Raw genomic sequence first — 15,500 nt, forward strand, 5'->3', positions numbered from 1 at the left:
CTGCTAATTGAACCTTCACACTCTGTTCTTACTGGTGCAATGTGCAATCAATGAAGACTGGCTACCAGGCTGGTCCAATTTAGCCATGAAACCTCCCACACTAAAATGACAGGTGTTTCAGTTTCATTGTCCAACCTCTGTAAGTTCAGGTTGTATTTATTTCTGCCATTTTGAATCACCAACCCTAAACATGCAAACTGAGCTACAATGGGATGGTTGATGTGTTAAAATTGTTCAGTCCTGTTAAACAACCTGTTAAACAGGACATGTTGAAAAAGGTTTGTTGCAGGTAAGGTGGTTGTACCACTCGCTCTATTTAAACCCTCCCAAACAGCCCTGAGATCTCACTGTAGGCTCACCTCTGAATCCAGGTAAGATCAGGATAAAATGCTGTATTTTATGTTGTTACCAGTAGTTTCTGCAATTTTGCTTAACAAATAACACATGTGGCTGGATTCCAATAATTTTGCCTAATGGACATTAATTGTATGCTTCCAAATTTTTTTAGAAACTTGCTCTACTTTTTGTTAAGTATGTAAAAAAAAAAACTGGAGGCAGTTATAATGTTATTCTGACTGCTGTGTTTTGTGTCCAAATCTGTATCCTGCCTAAAAATGAACCAGGACCTGAGCGGTTTGGAGATTGCACTGGGTTCCATGTTTGGCGTTTACATGTCGAAGCAAGGGGAGGATGGAAAGCTGAGCAAACAGGCCTTTTTGGAGCTGCTTAATGAGCCGCTGCCCTCATTCAAGAAGGTGAGGCACACCCGTGCACAGCGTCATTGTAAAATAATTACCAAATCTGTCCATATATATATATATATATATATATATATGGACAGATTTGGTAATTGGAATATATATATATATGACCAAATCTGTCTATATATATATATATATATATATATATATATATATATATATATATATATATATATATATATATATATATATATATATATATATATATATATATATATATATATATATGTGAAATATTGACAAATTTAATTTCTTATGTGAAGGGGGATGGCAGAAACATTGGAGAGGAAATATTCCAAGGTGTAGACCTGAACCAGGATGGATCCATCGAATTCAAAGAGTTTGCTCTGATAATTGCCGGATACGCGGCTGGGAGCTATGAAACCCTTCAAAAACTCATGAAGGAATGGACAAATAAGACTGAGCAGCTTACAAGCCATTACCAAATTGAAATACTTGGTTTGACATCAAATAAATAAAAACATTTGCTGCCAAATGTTTTTGCATGTCTGTTATTTTTGTTATAGGAGTCATAGAAAAACTGAAAATGCAAGTAAAACTAGTTAGGTGGATGTTTAGTAAGCATGCCTCCTGTAAGAACCCACTAAAATGACTAATTCACCTTGCATTCAGCCAACTCAGAGTGAAAATATGCAGCATTTTCAGACTATTTCATTTTGCATAAAATATGCTTTACATTAGCATTAGGCCACTAAATGAAAAATTGAAGCTACGTGCTGCCAGAAAACAGTAACTGCAACACAGCCTAAATGGAGAATATGCTAACAAATTAAGCCATTTGCAGGTGCATTTTCATTGCATTTAATTTTTGTTGCAAAGATGATGTTACAGATACTACTAATGTTCAGCAAGAAATAAATATAAACCCTAATATGGTAGAAAGGATTACTAAAAGAAAAAGCAGTCTCAGAAATTTGCCAATTAAAAATGTACACAATGGCAAGAAGGGGACTTCAATTAATGTTCTTTAAATGTGAATAAACCTTCATAATTTAACATGTATGACATTGTGCTGAGGAAAATAAAATAAAATGATTGTGTCATGACAGAAGTGGCTCCTTTTGTGGTTAAACTGGCTGAGTAGGAAGCCAGTTTGTGTGCTGTCTTGATCTGCACTCCCCACCAGTTGGAGGCAGCACTGCACCATCACGTTGTTACACAATTTTCACCCTGGAAGCTCAAAGCCATGTGTATGCTTCAAGACCAAAACTGTGTTGGATAATGTCTAATACTATAAAATCTGGGCCGTGTGATCAAAAAGTACCTGAGTGTACCCTTTAACTCATGTTAGTTGTAGCATTTGTGTTCTTATTTATTCTACAGATGTCTGTTAAGACATAGTTTGTAATATGGTATTTAAACTGTATTTACTGAACTAAAACACTCATCTAAGCTACTTTGTGTTCATATTGGATTGAACAGGGAAAACCCAATTTTTAAAGAGAAACTGGGAACCATTCTTACTGGAAGATATCTGTGTGGTAGTCAATTCTCCACTCTGTGTTGCATTGGAAGTTTGCAGTACCTTACCTTTGCCACAAGATGGCGCTAATTGAACAATGCAATGAAACAGAATAGGACAGGGACATGCACTTTAAAAGGTCAGCAAAAAATCCTCAAGCCTTCTTTTAATATTTGTTTTTACTAAAACCTAATTTAATTGTTTTCCAGTTTTGTATTTTTACTTGTGCACACTATTTTAAAATCTGTTGAAGACCTCATTGTTTTAGATGCTCTACGTTCTCTCACGAATTTTTCTTTTCCCTACATTTGACTTTATAGCAAATCACCTGATGTTGCTGAAGTCATCAGTGCAACCTTTCCAACATTTCTGCGTCCAAATGTGGGGGCAAACGCATAACAGAAATCCAGATCTGCTCATGCAAGGCTCTCGCTAATGTGACAAAATAAATAAAAGAGGTAAAGGTTCTCACCAAAATATAAAACATACAGTCCCTTGCAAAAGTACTTGCTCATGTTATTTAAAGGTGTATAATTTTTATGGGTTGTCAAAAGTGTAACCATACTAACTGGAGGGAATGAGTATTCCAAAATTCAGCTAGAGGCAGCTGCATAGGTTTAACTCTATATATATGTTTTCCCTTATATTAATTTAATTTGTGGCAAACATAAAATAAAATAATAATATTTACCAAAAATTACAATTTACATGCTATAGGATGTAATGAACCAGCAGACTGGTTTGCTCTTTAGGGAATTTAGATCCTCAAAGTAAAAAAAAAAACAAATTTTCCAAAGGCACACACTCTATAGGTAATTATTACTAATATTCCAATCCTTTACCTTTAAGAGATGTCGCAGAAATGCTACATGTAATACCATATTTTCGACAAAAGGGTCCACTGAACTCAGATTTTGATTTTACTCAATAGAATTGCAGAGATTGTTTTCTCATGATTGTGGTTTGGGCATACATGTTGTCAAAGTGGGTGAATAGATGAGTTATTTTGTACTTTTTTATTCCTGAATGTCTTTGCTTCATATTTATTCATCAACTTGGTGGTGTCAGTTTATCCATGCAGAACCAAGTCACAATAATGTCAATCTTAGACACTTTACAAAACAAACTGTTCATATTCAAATACAATATGAATCTACACAATTTATTGCAGTCCAATTCACTTATATAGTTTGACCAAAATCCTGTTAGACAGTGTGCCCATCTACTGATTGTTATTTCCATTAGAATATTGCACCATGTCACAAACAGTGGGAGTTCTTGCATGAATGACTTCTTAGGCGATTACCTCCTTCTGTCATTGCCACAATCAAATTGCATGAAATCATCTAAATTCTTCGGTGAGATAAAATGCAGTGTAGTTTCTCACAAAGCCCTTAAAATAAGTTCCAAGTCCCTATTGCATAAAAGTAAAGATACTTTGTTCAAGGCACACCTGACAATTAAGTTGTATCTTTTTCTCTGGTGCTTGAGCCATCCTTCTTTCCTGCAGCCCTGGTCAAGTGCCCAAATTGACCATATTAGAAAACCACCACTGGTCATCTCGAACTGCTTTCTTGGACCTGTCAATGACCTTCAAAGTCACCAAATCTCAATCCATTAGAGCATCTTGGGGATGTTGCAGACCTTGAGACTTGCATCATTAATGTACAGCCAACAAATCAGTAAAAATAATTATTAGAATACAGGTCCTTCTCAAAATATTAGCATATTGTGATAAAGTTCATTATTTTCCATAATGTCATGATGAAAATTTAACATTCATATATTTTAGATTCATTGCACACTAACTGAAATATTTCAGGTCTTTTATTGTCTTAATACGGATGATTTTGGCATACAGCTCATGAAAACCCAAAATTCCTATCTCACAAAATTAGCATATTTCATCCGACCAATAAAAGAAAAGTGTTTTTAATACAAAAAACGTCAACCTTCAAATAATCATGTACAGTTATGCACTCAATACTTGGTCGGGAATCCTTTTGCAGAAATGACTGCTTCAATGCGGCGTGGCATGGAGGCAATCAGCCTGTGGCACTGCTGAGGTCTTATGGAGGCCCAGGATGCTTCGATAGCGGCCTTTAGCTCATCCAGAGTGTTGGGTCTTGAGTCTCTCAACGTTCTCTTCACAATATCCCACAGATTCTCTATGGGGTTCAGGTCAGGAGAGTTGGCAGGCCAATTGAGCACAGTGATACCATGGTCAGTAAACCATTTACCAGTGGTTTTGACACTGTGAGCAGGTGCCAGGTTGTGCTGAAAAATGAAATCTTCATCTCCATAAAGCTTTTCAGCAGATGGAAGCATGAAGTGCTCCAAAATCTCCTGATAGCTAGCTGCATTGACCCTGCCCTTGATAAAACACAGTGGACCAACACCAGCAGCTGACACGGCACCCCGGACCATCACTGACTGTGGGTACTTGACACTGGACTTCTGGCATTTTGGCATTTCCTTCTCCCCAGTCTTCCTCCAGACTCTGGCACATTGATTTCCGAATGACATGCAGAATTTGCTTTCATCCGAAAAAAGTACTTTGGACCACTGAGCAACAGTCCAGTGCTGCTTCTCTGTAGCCCAGGTCAGGCGCTTCTGCTGCTGTTTCTGGTTCAAAAGTGGCTTGACCTGGGGAATGTGGCACCTGTAGACCATTTCCTGCACACGCCTGTGCACGGTGGCTCTGGATGTTTCTACTCCAGACTCAGTCCACTGCTTCCGCAGGTCCCCCAAGGTCTGGAATCGGCCCTTCTCCACAATCTTCCTCAGGGTCCGGTCACCTCTTCTCGTTGTGCAGCGTTTTCTGCCAGACTTTTTCCTTCCCACAGACTTCCCACTGAGGTGCCTTGATACAGCACTCTGGGAACAGCCTATCCGTTCAGAAATTTCTTTCTGTGTCTTACCCTCTTGCTTGAGGGTGTCAATAGTGGCCTTCTGGACAGCAGTCAGGTCGGCAGTCTTACCCATGATTGGGGTTTTGAGTGATGAACCAGGCTGGGAGTTTTAAAGGCCTCAGGAATCTTTTGCAGGTGTTTAGAGTTAACTCGTTGATTCAGATGATTAGGTTCATAGCTCGTTTAGAGACCCTTCTAATGATATGCTAATTTTGTGAGATAAGAATTTTGGGTTTTCATGAGCTGTATGCCAAAATCATCCGTATTAAGACAATAAAAGACCTGAAATATTTCAGTTAGTGTGCAATGAATCTAAAATATATGAATGTTAAATTTTCATCATGACATTATGGAAAATAATGAACTTTATCACAATATGCTAATATTTTGAGAAGGACCTGTATATTGATACAAGGAACCTTCAGGCTTTACTGTAAAAGGTTTTAGGAAAACAAAAAGATAAAACTGAACCTTTAGGCAGATAAAGTTCACATAGTAGATTTTGCAGATTTTTCTTACTGTCAGATTTAACACAAAGTGCTTTAACATTAAATCACTGGGCAACCACACAATGAAATGATCAAAATGATCAAATCAAGTAATCATGTAGATTAAATAAATAACTATTGATAATAACGCAATGAAGATTCAATATAATGAAATCATTAATCGATCATTAACTGGTGAATGAAGTAGGAGGTATCAGTCAATAGAACCCAGACCCAAAGACAATGATTAAAGGATCTATGGGTTACTGCTGAACTACAGACTGTATGGTTCCCGCCCATTTGCAGTCCAATACGGTTACAGTGGACAGAAGAGTCTGACTCACAGCAGGCTGGGTGGTGCCTGAGTATAAAACCTCTGCTGCGTTTCTTAAAGTCCCCTGCACATTTTCTGCCCTCTCCACTGCCGGAGCCTCCTCATACTTTCCACGGTAAGACCAAACTGACCTACTAACAATGTTGCCTTCTTACAGGTGGGACCCTGCCAGCGTTGTCAGGGGATTAATAATACTTTTTTATTTGTGTATGGATGTCTTTCAGCGCGAAATCTAAAATATTCTAGTTTATAGAAATAATCTGGGCTCCTCTCAACTTTTAACAACTTTTTTACACAACTTTTGGAACTTTAGGCTTATAAAATAAACCCTTAGGGAGTTTTTTGTGTTGCCTGTAAAGGTGCATTGTTGGGTAAAATAAGGGTGTGGTTGTGACCGTTGGAATGTTGCTACAGTGTCCTCTCTCATTACTTGAATTCTACCAGTCCTCTCATATGTGATCTAAGTCAACTTTTCCACTCAGCCTCCTACGCCAATGACTTCCCCTTTTTTTTCAAACTGTTGCTACAACAAAGCATCTTCAGGTTTTATTATGAAGTGTTTTTTTCTGTCAAAATGAGGCAGTAGATCCTATCTAGCTGACTAACAACTTAATAACACACCGTGCATAATAACTGCTGGTGAACTTTACTCATTTCTTTATTGAGTGCAGGGAGACACATCCTCTTAAAATCCATTAGAGCAATTATTTTAGGACAAGCGTTTAGATTTAAAGTGATCAAATCAGTTTCTGGGTATTTTACTTCTCTTTACCAAATAAAAAATGCAGTTCAGATCTGTATGGAGTTTGTTCTGGTCAGAGATTCTCTTGATGAGGTTTGCTTTGAGTAAGACTGATTTTCCACTGTGCTGTCTGTATCTTCCAGTCCGCACACATTCAGAGCAGCTATGCCTTCCGACTTGGAAACAGCGATGGAGATGCTCATCTTGGTGTTCCACCGTTATGCCTCTAAGGACGGCCTCCCTGGGACTCTGAGCCGGCGAGAGCTCAGAGAGCTGATGGAGAACGAGCTGGCTAACTTCCTCAAGGTGCGGGATAGAGTTTAGAAAATCTTTAGTACTTCTAATGAAGTGCAAAAATCTTACAGATTTTCACCTTTGATTTCTTTGTGTGTGTCTGCACAGTCTCAGAAGGACCCTGGTGCCATTGATAAGATCATGAAGGACCTGGACGCCAACGGGGATGGCCAGGTGGACTTTGAGGAGTTTGTTTCCCTGGTTGTTGGACTGTCTGTTGCCTGTGAGCAGTGCTATAAGATGCACAAAGGGTTGAAGACAGGAAAAAAATAAAAGAGAGAAATAAAAAAAAAGTTTAATGGACCAAAACACATTTTTTGTAAAGATTGCTTAATCAAATAAATACACTGAATGATTTTAAACTCCCAGAGTCTACTCCTTGCTCCAAACATGTGTAATGTGATTATCTCCTGTAAACTATGAGTATTTTTCTTTTTTTTTTTTTTTACATAATTTCATTCATTTGCTTTTTTAAAGCACTGGTAATACCATTATGTTACACATCAAAATGTTTTATGCTATATTGGAGTGCCAGTCTTTCCTTTTACAGCGATGCACTCGACATTCAAACACTTTTATCAGACAGACATATATAATCATAGAGGAATGAATAAAAATATCAGGAAATATTGATTATGATGTGGTGGCATGTCACTCATACTCATATGTTTCTAAGATTCTTTCTCATTGAGTCTCCAGACTGAGCACACTCAGCTGTTGGGGTGGGAGACATCAAAAGAGGCTGATCACCCAATCAGAGGCGGATCTGAAGAAATGACAAAGATAAAAGCCAATAAGATTAATACTCTTTGTTTTTCTAAACTACATTCTTTAGGCTAAGAGAGACCAAAATGTCAACAATTGATGACCCTAAATTTAATACTACCTATTTCTTGAATAAGGTTTTTTTTTTCCATTAAAGACACACACATTTCAGGTTTACCATTAACAAACAAAATCTATTGTTACAACAAATCATAGATATCTTTAAATACTTTCTACATTTCTAGCTTAATGAAATAATACCATTTCTGTAACAAAACCAAATCGTACCAATCTAATATAAACAATAACTATGAGGAAGGTAAGAAATTCAACATATATCACCTGCAGGAGTCAGAGGTTATATTTGCCAGACCCATGGTCCAGCAACATGGATGTTTTAAATGACCTGGGGCAAAGCAGTTATTTCAGTTGAAAGGTCAAATCTGAGGGGTTTGTATGTAGTGCATCTGTAATCCGCTCAAACTGCCTTTAAGTTTTTAACTTCAATAGAAATCAAATTCAAAAAGTAATTTTTACACCTTTTACTTCCTTGTAAAACTCATTATGTTCATCACTTTCTTGGCAAAAGCACCATTGAAAGTAGGTGTGATAATGTGATTCCCACCTGTATTTTATGCCTCCCTGAGTCTGAGAGAAGAGGCGAACTTTGCCTCCTCCTTTCATAAAGTCGTGCTTATCATTGCCCAGAGGAATGTGCAGAATGTTCCAGGCACAGCACACCCTGTTGTGAAGTAAGCCCGTTCAGTGGATGTTGCAACTTTCAACATGATGATGCAAAGGACGGACATAAGTTAACTGGGAAAGTGGGTTGCTTTGATTAATATCGAGGAAACCTTTAGGCAGAGTGTAGAACTGCAGAGGGATAGAGTCACATGCATTTAATCCAGTAAAGAAGTGTTTTCATTGTGACTCATATCTGGTGAAAGAGAGGAAAAGGGCAGCTATTCCATTCCCCTCCCCTTTCTGGTTCACTCTTGAACAATCAGCCATCCAGCACTTCTTTTAAGGCATAATTCATCAATAAAATTGTTACCCCACAGAATTGTACAATTTCATGTTAAATAACAAGTTACAGGACTTATGGTAGGGAATTTGCTCCAGTGTTGAAAGTGGAACCTCATCTCCCTGCCTACAAGATTAAACCCAGGGGAAAATATCCATAGCCTCATGGGAAGGGCCTCCAGGTTTTGCAGTCTTCATGGTAACGGGGCAAACACTGCAGTTGCTATATTACAGTTTCTGACTGTGCATGTCTGTATGCGCATGTGTTTAGAGAAGCACCACACCCACGTTACCCAGAGCTTAGTTTAGAGTCGGGATTTCCAGCTTTGTTCACTGTTTTTACACCAATCTGTGCTGCCGTGTGGAGGTCTTTTACTATCTTTCATGAAGTTCCCATAGGTTTTGGCATTAACAGATTGTAGTGGTGCTGAATTCAGACGTACAGACTTTGTTCAATTCAAATTCAAATTCAAAAATACTTTATTCATCCCAAAGGGAAATTAAATGTTGTTGTAGCTCATATTATGAAGGTTTCTTCAAAGAGTCGTTGTAGATGCTGATGTCTGTGGGCAGGAAGGATCTCCTGTAGCGCTCCGTCTTACAGCAGATCTGAAGAAGCCTCTGACTGAAGACACTCTGTTGTTGTAGGACAGTCTCATGAAGAGAATGCTCAGGGTTCTCCATAATGTTCTTCATTTTATGAAGAATCCGTCTTTTGCCTTAACATAGACAACCTTTCTCCACCTGCTTTGTACCTTTTATGGGATACTATATATTGTCTAAAAAGTGTGTCAAGGACTTAATATAATGCGAGCACTGCACCAATTACTCATGTTGTTTTATGCTCCTGTGCATTGCCTGTTGTATTTTATTGCAAAGTCCTAAAACAAAGCAAAAGCGAAACAGCTCTGTAAGTAAAGTAAGACATCAACAGAAGATTAAAAATAAGCCTAAAAGTTACCTGATCAACCAAAAGTGTTTGAGAAAATAATTAAATGCTTTGTTTTGTATTTATGAGTTTTAGTATTTACAAAATAATATTGCTTCTTTCATATTTAATCTTTCAAATATCTCAATGATAACAGTAAAATATATGATTAAATAATAAAACATGTTTTATCAACATATTGTATTAATTAATTAATACAATTACAAAAGGTACAAATTAATAAGAAACAAATAATAATAATAATTACATCAATTAGTATTGAAACGTAAAACAAATACAATTGATCCTATTAAACGTTTACAAAGAAATATTTGAATGCTGGTAAAAGTTTTATTAAACTAAAGAATTTTAGAATATTTTTTTATTATATTTATTTATTATAATATTTTTAATGCTATTATTTTTGGTTACCAAATAATTTTTACATTTTATAAACCCATATTTAAATTCTATTCATTATTCAGTTTTATTTATATAGCGCCAATTCACAACACATGTCTTCTCAAGGCACTTCACAAAGGGTTTGGAATGGTGCAGGGTTGTTGGGGAGGTTAGATTAAACTACTGAGTATTAGAGTTTGGCCATTTTAGAATAGGCTATGTGTAGGGGTACTAAGTAAAATAATAAACTGATGAAGTTTGTCCATCTAGAGCCCACTGATGGTCATTGTTATACTAAAAACCACAAGTATTGGGATACCTCTCTCTGTCAGACTGATTATAACCATTGGAAAAGAGAAGGAGTCGCACAGGTAGCAGAAATGGAGGGTGTGTTTGCACCTCAACCATAACTGAACAGGTTTAGGCTAAACCTGACTCACCCTTACTCCATCCAATAGGGAGGGAGGAAGGCAGAGGTAAAAATAATTGGCAAGTGTTGTTTTCTGTTGCATTGTGTGAAAGGTGGGTAACTTTAAAATGGACTAAGTCAATTCAATCAAATCATACAGATTTCAAGTCGGGTACATACATTCCAATTAGTCCTAACCATTGAACAGTTCAGTCAGATTCAGTTATTTATTCAAATTGGATACAAAGTTTTTCTATCTAAGGAAACCCAGCAGATTGCATCCAGTCAGTGACTTGCAGCATTCACTCCTCCTGGATGAGCATGTAGAGACAGTGGACAGTGACTGGCGTTGACTTTACAAGGGTTTACGAGCAGAGAAGGAAAAAGAACACAAAAGCACTGATGCAGGAGTACTTTCTATGGGAAGGAAAAGTAAATGTTAATGGATGTAGCTCCTTTAGTCGTTTCATCTAGAAAGAAAGAACAGATAAACTCTGAGCCAGTTTTCAAGGTTAGAGTCTGAAAGAGAGCACATAGAGTTTGTTACAGTAGAAGCTCAGTCAATTGCCATGTCTAGGAGAGAGAAAGGGTTAAACACTGAAAGACAGGGCCATGTGGATCATCAGTAGAGGGTAAATTGTTGCCAGCAGAAGCTCGGACGATGCCCCTCTCCAGAAAGGTGTCACAGGTAGACACAGAGTCAGGCCAGGTGTAGCTTCTAGGAAGAGAAAAGAGAGAAAACATAAAGTTAAAAGCTGAAATAACAGCAAATAATGCCAAATTGGAGAGTAGTATGAGAATGTATGAAAGTGGTCATTAAGTCCTCCAGCAGCCTAAGCCTATAGCAGCATAACTACACAGATAGCTCAGGATAAACTAAGCCACTCTAACTATAAGCTTTATCAAAAAGGAAAGTTTTAAGCCTAGCCTTAAAAGTAGACAGGGTGTCTGCCTCACGGACTAAAACTGGGAGCTGGTTCCACAGGAGAGGAGCCTGATAACTAAAGGATCTGCCTCCCATTCTACTTCTAGAGACTCTAGGAACCACCAGTAAACCTGCAGTCTGAGAACGAAGTGCTCTGTTAGGAACATATGGACCAATCAGATCTCTGATGTATGATGGAGCTAGATCATTAAGGGCTTTATATGTGAGGAGGAGAATTTTTAATTCTATTCTGCATTTAACAGGGAGCCAATGAAGGGAAGCTAAAATAGGAGAAATATGATCTCTCTTTTTAATTTTCATCAGAACTCTTGCTGCAGCATTTTGAACTCATAATCATTAAATCATATGAACTATAAATAAATAAACTGTTATTTAACAACAACAAATAAAGACATAACTAGAAAATTGGTAATATTTTGATGATAGGGAACTTTAATTAAAATTAACTATAAATCAGAAGGAATTTGTTCAAATAAATGTATTAAAAGTTAGAAGAAATGCACTTGTTTAATCATTGTTTTCATATTTTTAAATAAATTGCTGCTAAAAATATAAGTTATGGGGCTACCTCTCTGTGACATAAGCAGTTAATATTTTGAATAAATATTGACATCCTGAAGTGAATTAACTTTGGCTTTTTAATGAATGACCTGATGCTGCAAGATTATTTTTCTAAAGTACATGTTTCAGCCACTAGATGGCAGACTTCAGTTACTGGATACACAGGAAGCCATTTATACAGGTCCTTCTCAAAATATTAGCATATTGTGATAAAGTTCATTATTTTCCATAATGTCATGATGAAAATTTAACATTCATATATTTTAGATTCATTGCACACTAACTGAAATATTTCAGGTATTTTATTGTCTTAATACGGATGATTGTGGCATACAGCTCATGAAAACCCAAAATTCCTATCTCACAAAATTAGCATATCATTAAAAGGGTCTCTAAACGAGCTATGAACCTAATCATCTGAATCAACGAGTTAACTCTAAACACCTGCAAAAGATTCCTGAGGCCTTTAAAACTCCCAGCCTGGTTCATCACTCAAAACCCCAATCATGGGTAAGACTGCCGACCTGACTGCTGTCCAGAAGGCCACTATTGGCACCCTCAACCAAAAGACATTTCTGAACGAATAGGCTGTTCCCAGAGTGCTGTATCAAGGCACCTCAGTGGGAAGTCTGTGGGAAGGAAAAAGTGTGGCAGAAAACGCTGCACAACGAGAAGAGATGACCGGACCCTGAGGAAGATTGTGGAGAAGGGCCGATTCCAGACCTTGGGGGACCTGCGGAAGCAGTGGACTGAGTCTGGAGTAGAAACATCCAGAGCTACCGTGCACAGGCGTGTGCAGGAAATGGGCTACAGGTGCCGCATTCCCCAGGTCAAGCCACGTTTGGACCAGAAACAGCGGCAGAAGCGCCTGACCTGGGCTACAGAGAAGCAGCACTGGACTGTTGCTCAGTGGTCCAAAGTACTTTTTTCGGATGAAAGCAAATTCTGCATGTCATTCGGAAATTAAGGTGCCAGAGTCTGGAGGAAGACTGGGGAGAAGGAAATGCCAAAATGCCAGAAGTCCAGTGTCAAGTACCCACAGTCAGTGATGGTCTGGGGTGCCGTGTCAGCTGCTGGTGTTGATCCACTGTGTTTTATCAAGGGCAGGGTCAATGCAGCTAGCTATCAGGAGATTTTGGAGCACTTCATGCTTCCATCTGCTGAAAAGCTTTATGGAGATGAAGATTTCATTTTTCAGCACGACCTGGCACCTGCTCACAGTGCCAAAACCACTGGTAAATGGTTTACTGACCATGGTATCACTGTGCTCAATTGGCCTGCCAACTCTCCTGACCTGAACCCCATAGAGAATCTGTGGGATATTGTGAAGAGAACGTTGAGAGACTCAAGACCCAACACTCTGGATGAGCTAAAGGCCGCTATCGAAGCATCCTGGGCCTCCATAAGACCTCAGCAGTGCCACAGGCTGATTGCCTCCATGCCACGCCGCATTGAAGCAGTCATTTCTGCAAAAGGATTCCCAACCAAGTATTGAGTGCATAACTGTACATGATTATTTGAAGGTTGACGTTTTTTGTATTAAAAACACTTTTCTTTTATTGGTCGGATGAAATATGCTAATTTTGTGAGATAGGAATTTTGGGTTTTCATGAGCTGTATGCCACAATCATCCATATTAAGACAATAAAAGACCTGAAATATTTCAGTTAGTGTGCAATGAATCTAAAATATATGAATGTTAAATTTTCATCATGACATTATGGAAAATAATGAACTTTATCACAATATGCTAATATTTTGAGAAGGACCTGTATGTTCTCACAAATATGTTTATGGGGATGAAATGTGTTTGTAATACATATTTCAGTGTCTATGGATGCTCCTTTCCAACTCTGGTAAATTAAAGCCAGTAAAACAAAAACAGATGAAGATAAAGCTTTTATTATTTCTGCATGGAAAAGATATTGGAGCATTAACTGATGATTTAAACTTATATTCTGTTTTTAACTGGAATTTATAAAAAACAAAAGTGGTCACAAGGGCAAGCTTACTCTAATGAACGATGCAAAATGAAAACAGAGCACACACACACACACACACACAGTGTGCAAACAGAGTTGCTACGGTGTTGATTTGTTTATTTCTTTTTTGCCTCTCCGGTTTGAGCTTTTGAGACATGACTGTGAGTCCCAACCTCACTAATTTGTAAAGAAGAGTGGAGCCCCATGGAACCTGAACAGTCAGCTTACAGTGAGTCAATGTGCCCAGTGTTTTCAGTTTAGAGTCACGCGCCTCTACAAACCAGCAAATAAAATCAGAAACAGCCTTCTGCTCACACAGAACACCAGGAACGATCTGTTACCATTCACAGTTAAAGTGTTATTATGTGACAGTGCTATGCACAAGTATTTATTCCCCCTGAACGTTTTTACATTTTGTCACATCACAACCACAAACATCAGTATATTGTATTGGGACTTTATGTGCAGACTGGAAAGGTCCGGAAAAGTCTGGAATTCAGTTTCAGTGTTTTCTAGGTCTAGATTGGTCTGGAAAAAAAACAAAATAAGAGTTTGGGAAATTCTTTGTATGTCCAGACTTTATTCACTATTCCTTTGTTTAAATGTTGTGTCCTTCTGTCATTTCCTACTTTGACTCCACCGTTGCCTTCTTTCTTTTCTTCCTCGTATTCTTGCTTCCTTGTTTTTCTTCTGTGCTTCCCATTTCTTTCCTTCTTTTTGTCCTTCCTTACTTCCATGTGCCATTTCTTTTATTGTTTCTTTCATTCAGCTGTGGCTAAGGCTGAATGTTCAGGGTTATGTCCTGCTGGAAAGTGAACCTCACCCAAGTCTCAAGTCCTCTGTAGCTTCTAAATGGTTTTCTGTCAGTATTGCCATATACAGTATTTAGCTCCATCCATCTTCCCATCAACTTTGACCAACTTTCCTATCCATGCTGAAGAAAAGCATCCCCACAGCATAATGCTACCACCACCGATTTTCAGTTACAGTACACATTTTAGATTTTTATTTGTAGAAAAAGAATTAATTTCAGAACTACGCAACAGTTTTGTCGGTCTCTTACATACAATCCCAATGAAATCTACTTAGTGAAGTTTGTGGTTGTAGCATGAAAAACTGTAAAACACCAGGGATTTGAATTTTTTTTTGCCAGGCAACGTATCCAAAAGCAGATAAGGGAAAACCATATATGGAGTTTAACGGATCATCAAAATTCTTTGACACATAATGTTTACCATGAAAGTTATTGCAAGTCCTCAAAATTGGTGATAATCTTGCAAAACCGCTATTGTATCGGTTATGCTGTATTTAATTAGAGAACAGGAACATCATTAGCAAATCCTAATATGATGTTGTGATTTATTATGCACAGAAAATAATTTCTAATGGGGAAAGAATTTTATTTAAGGATTAAAATTAAAATTTTTATGAGAGTTGTGTTTTTAGATGACTTCAAAAATAGGCCGCAAA

The 15,500-nt window shown here is 37.7% G+C and overlaps 2 protein-coding genes across 2 annotated transcripts; both read left to right on the plus strand.

Moving 5' to 3' along the window:
- Positions 1-614: 614 nt before the first annotated feature.
- LOC124879821 (protein S100-A11-like) lies at positions 615-1,257 on the plus strand. The gene is made up of 2 exons (XM_047384574.1): positions 615-755; positions 1,025-1,257. The coding sequence occupies exons 1-2, from the start codon at positions 615-617 to the stop codon at positions 1,238-1,240; spliced, it is 357 nt and encodes a 118-aa protein (XP_047240530.1). The 3' UTR covers positions 1,241-1,257.
- A 4,700-nt stretch (positions 1,258-5,957) lies between these two features.
- On the plus strand, positions 5,958-7,376 carry s100a10a (S100 calcium binding protein A10a). Its single transcript, XM_047383041.1, has 3 exons — positions 5,958-6,093; positions 6,864-7,026; positions 7,123-7,376. The coding sequence occupies exons 2-3, from the start codon at positions 6,886-6,888 to the stop codon at positions 7,285-7,287; spliced, it is 306 nt and encodes a 101-aa protein (XP_047238997.1). The 5' UTR covers positions 5,958-6,093; positions 6,864-6,885; the 3' UTR covers positions 7,288-7,376.
- Positions 7,377-15,500: the final 8,124 nt, after the last annotated feature.

This window comes from Girardinichthys multiradiatus, chromosome 13 (genome assembly GCF_021462225.1).
Source record: "Girardinichthys multiradiatus isolate DD_20200921_A chromosome 13, DD_fGirMul_XY1, whole genome shotgun sequence".
NCBI lineage: Eukaryota > Metazoa > Chordata > Actinopteri > Cyprinodontiformes > Goodeidae > Girardinichthys > Girardinichthys multiradiatus.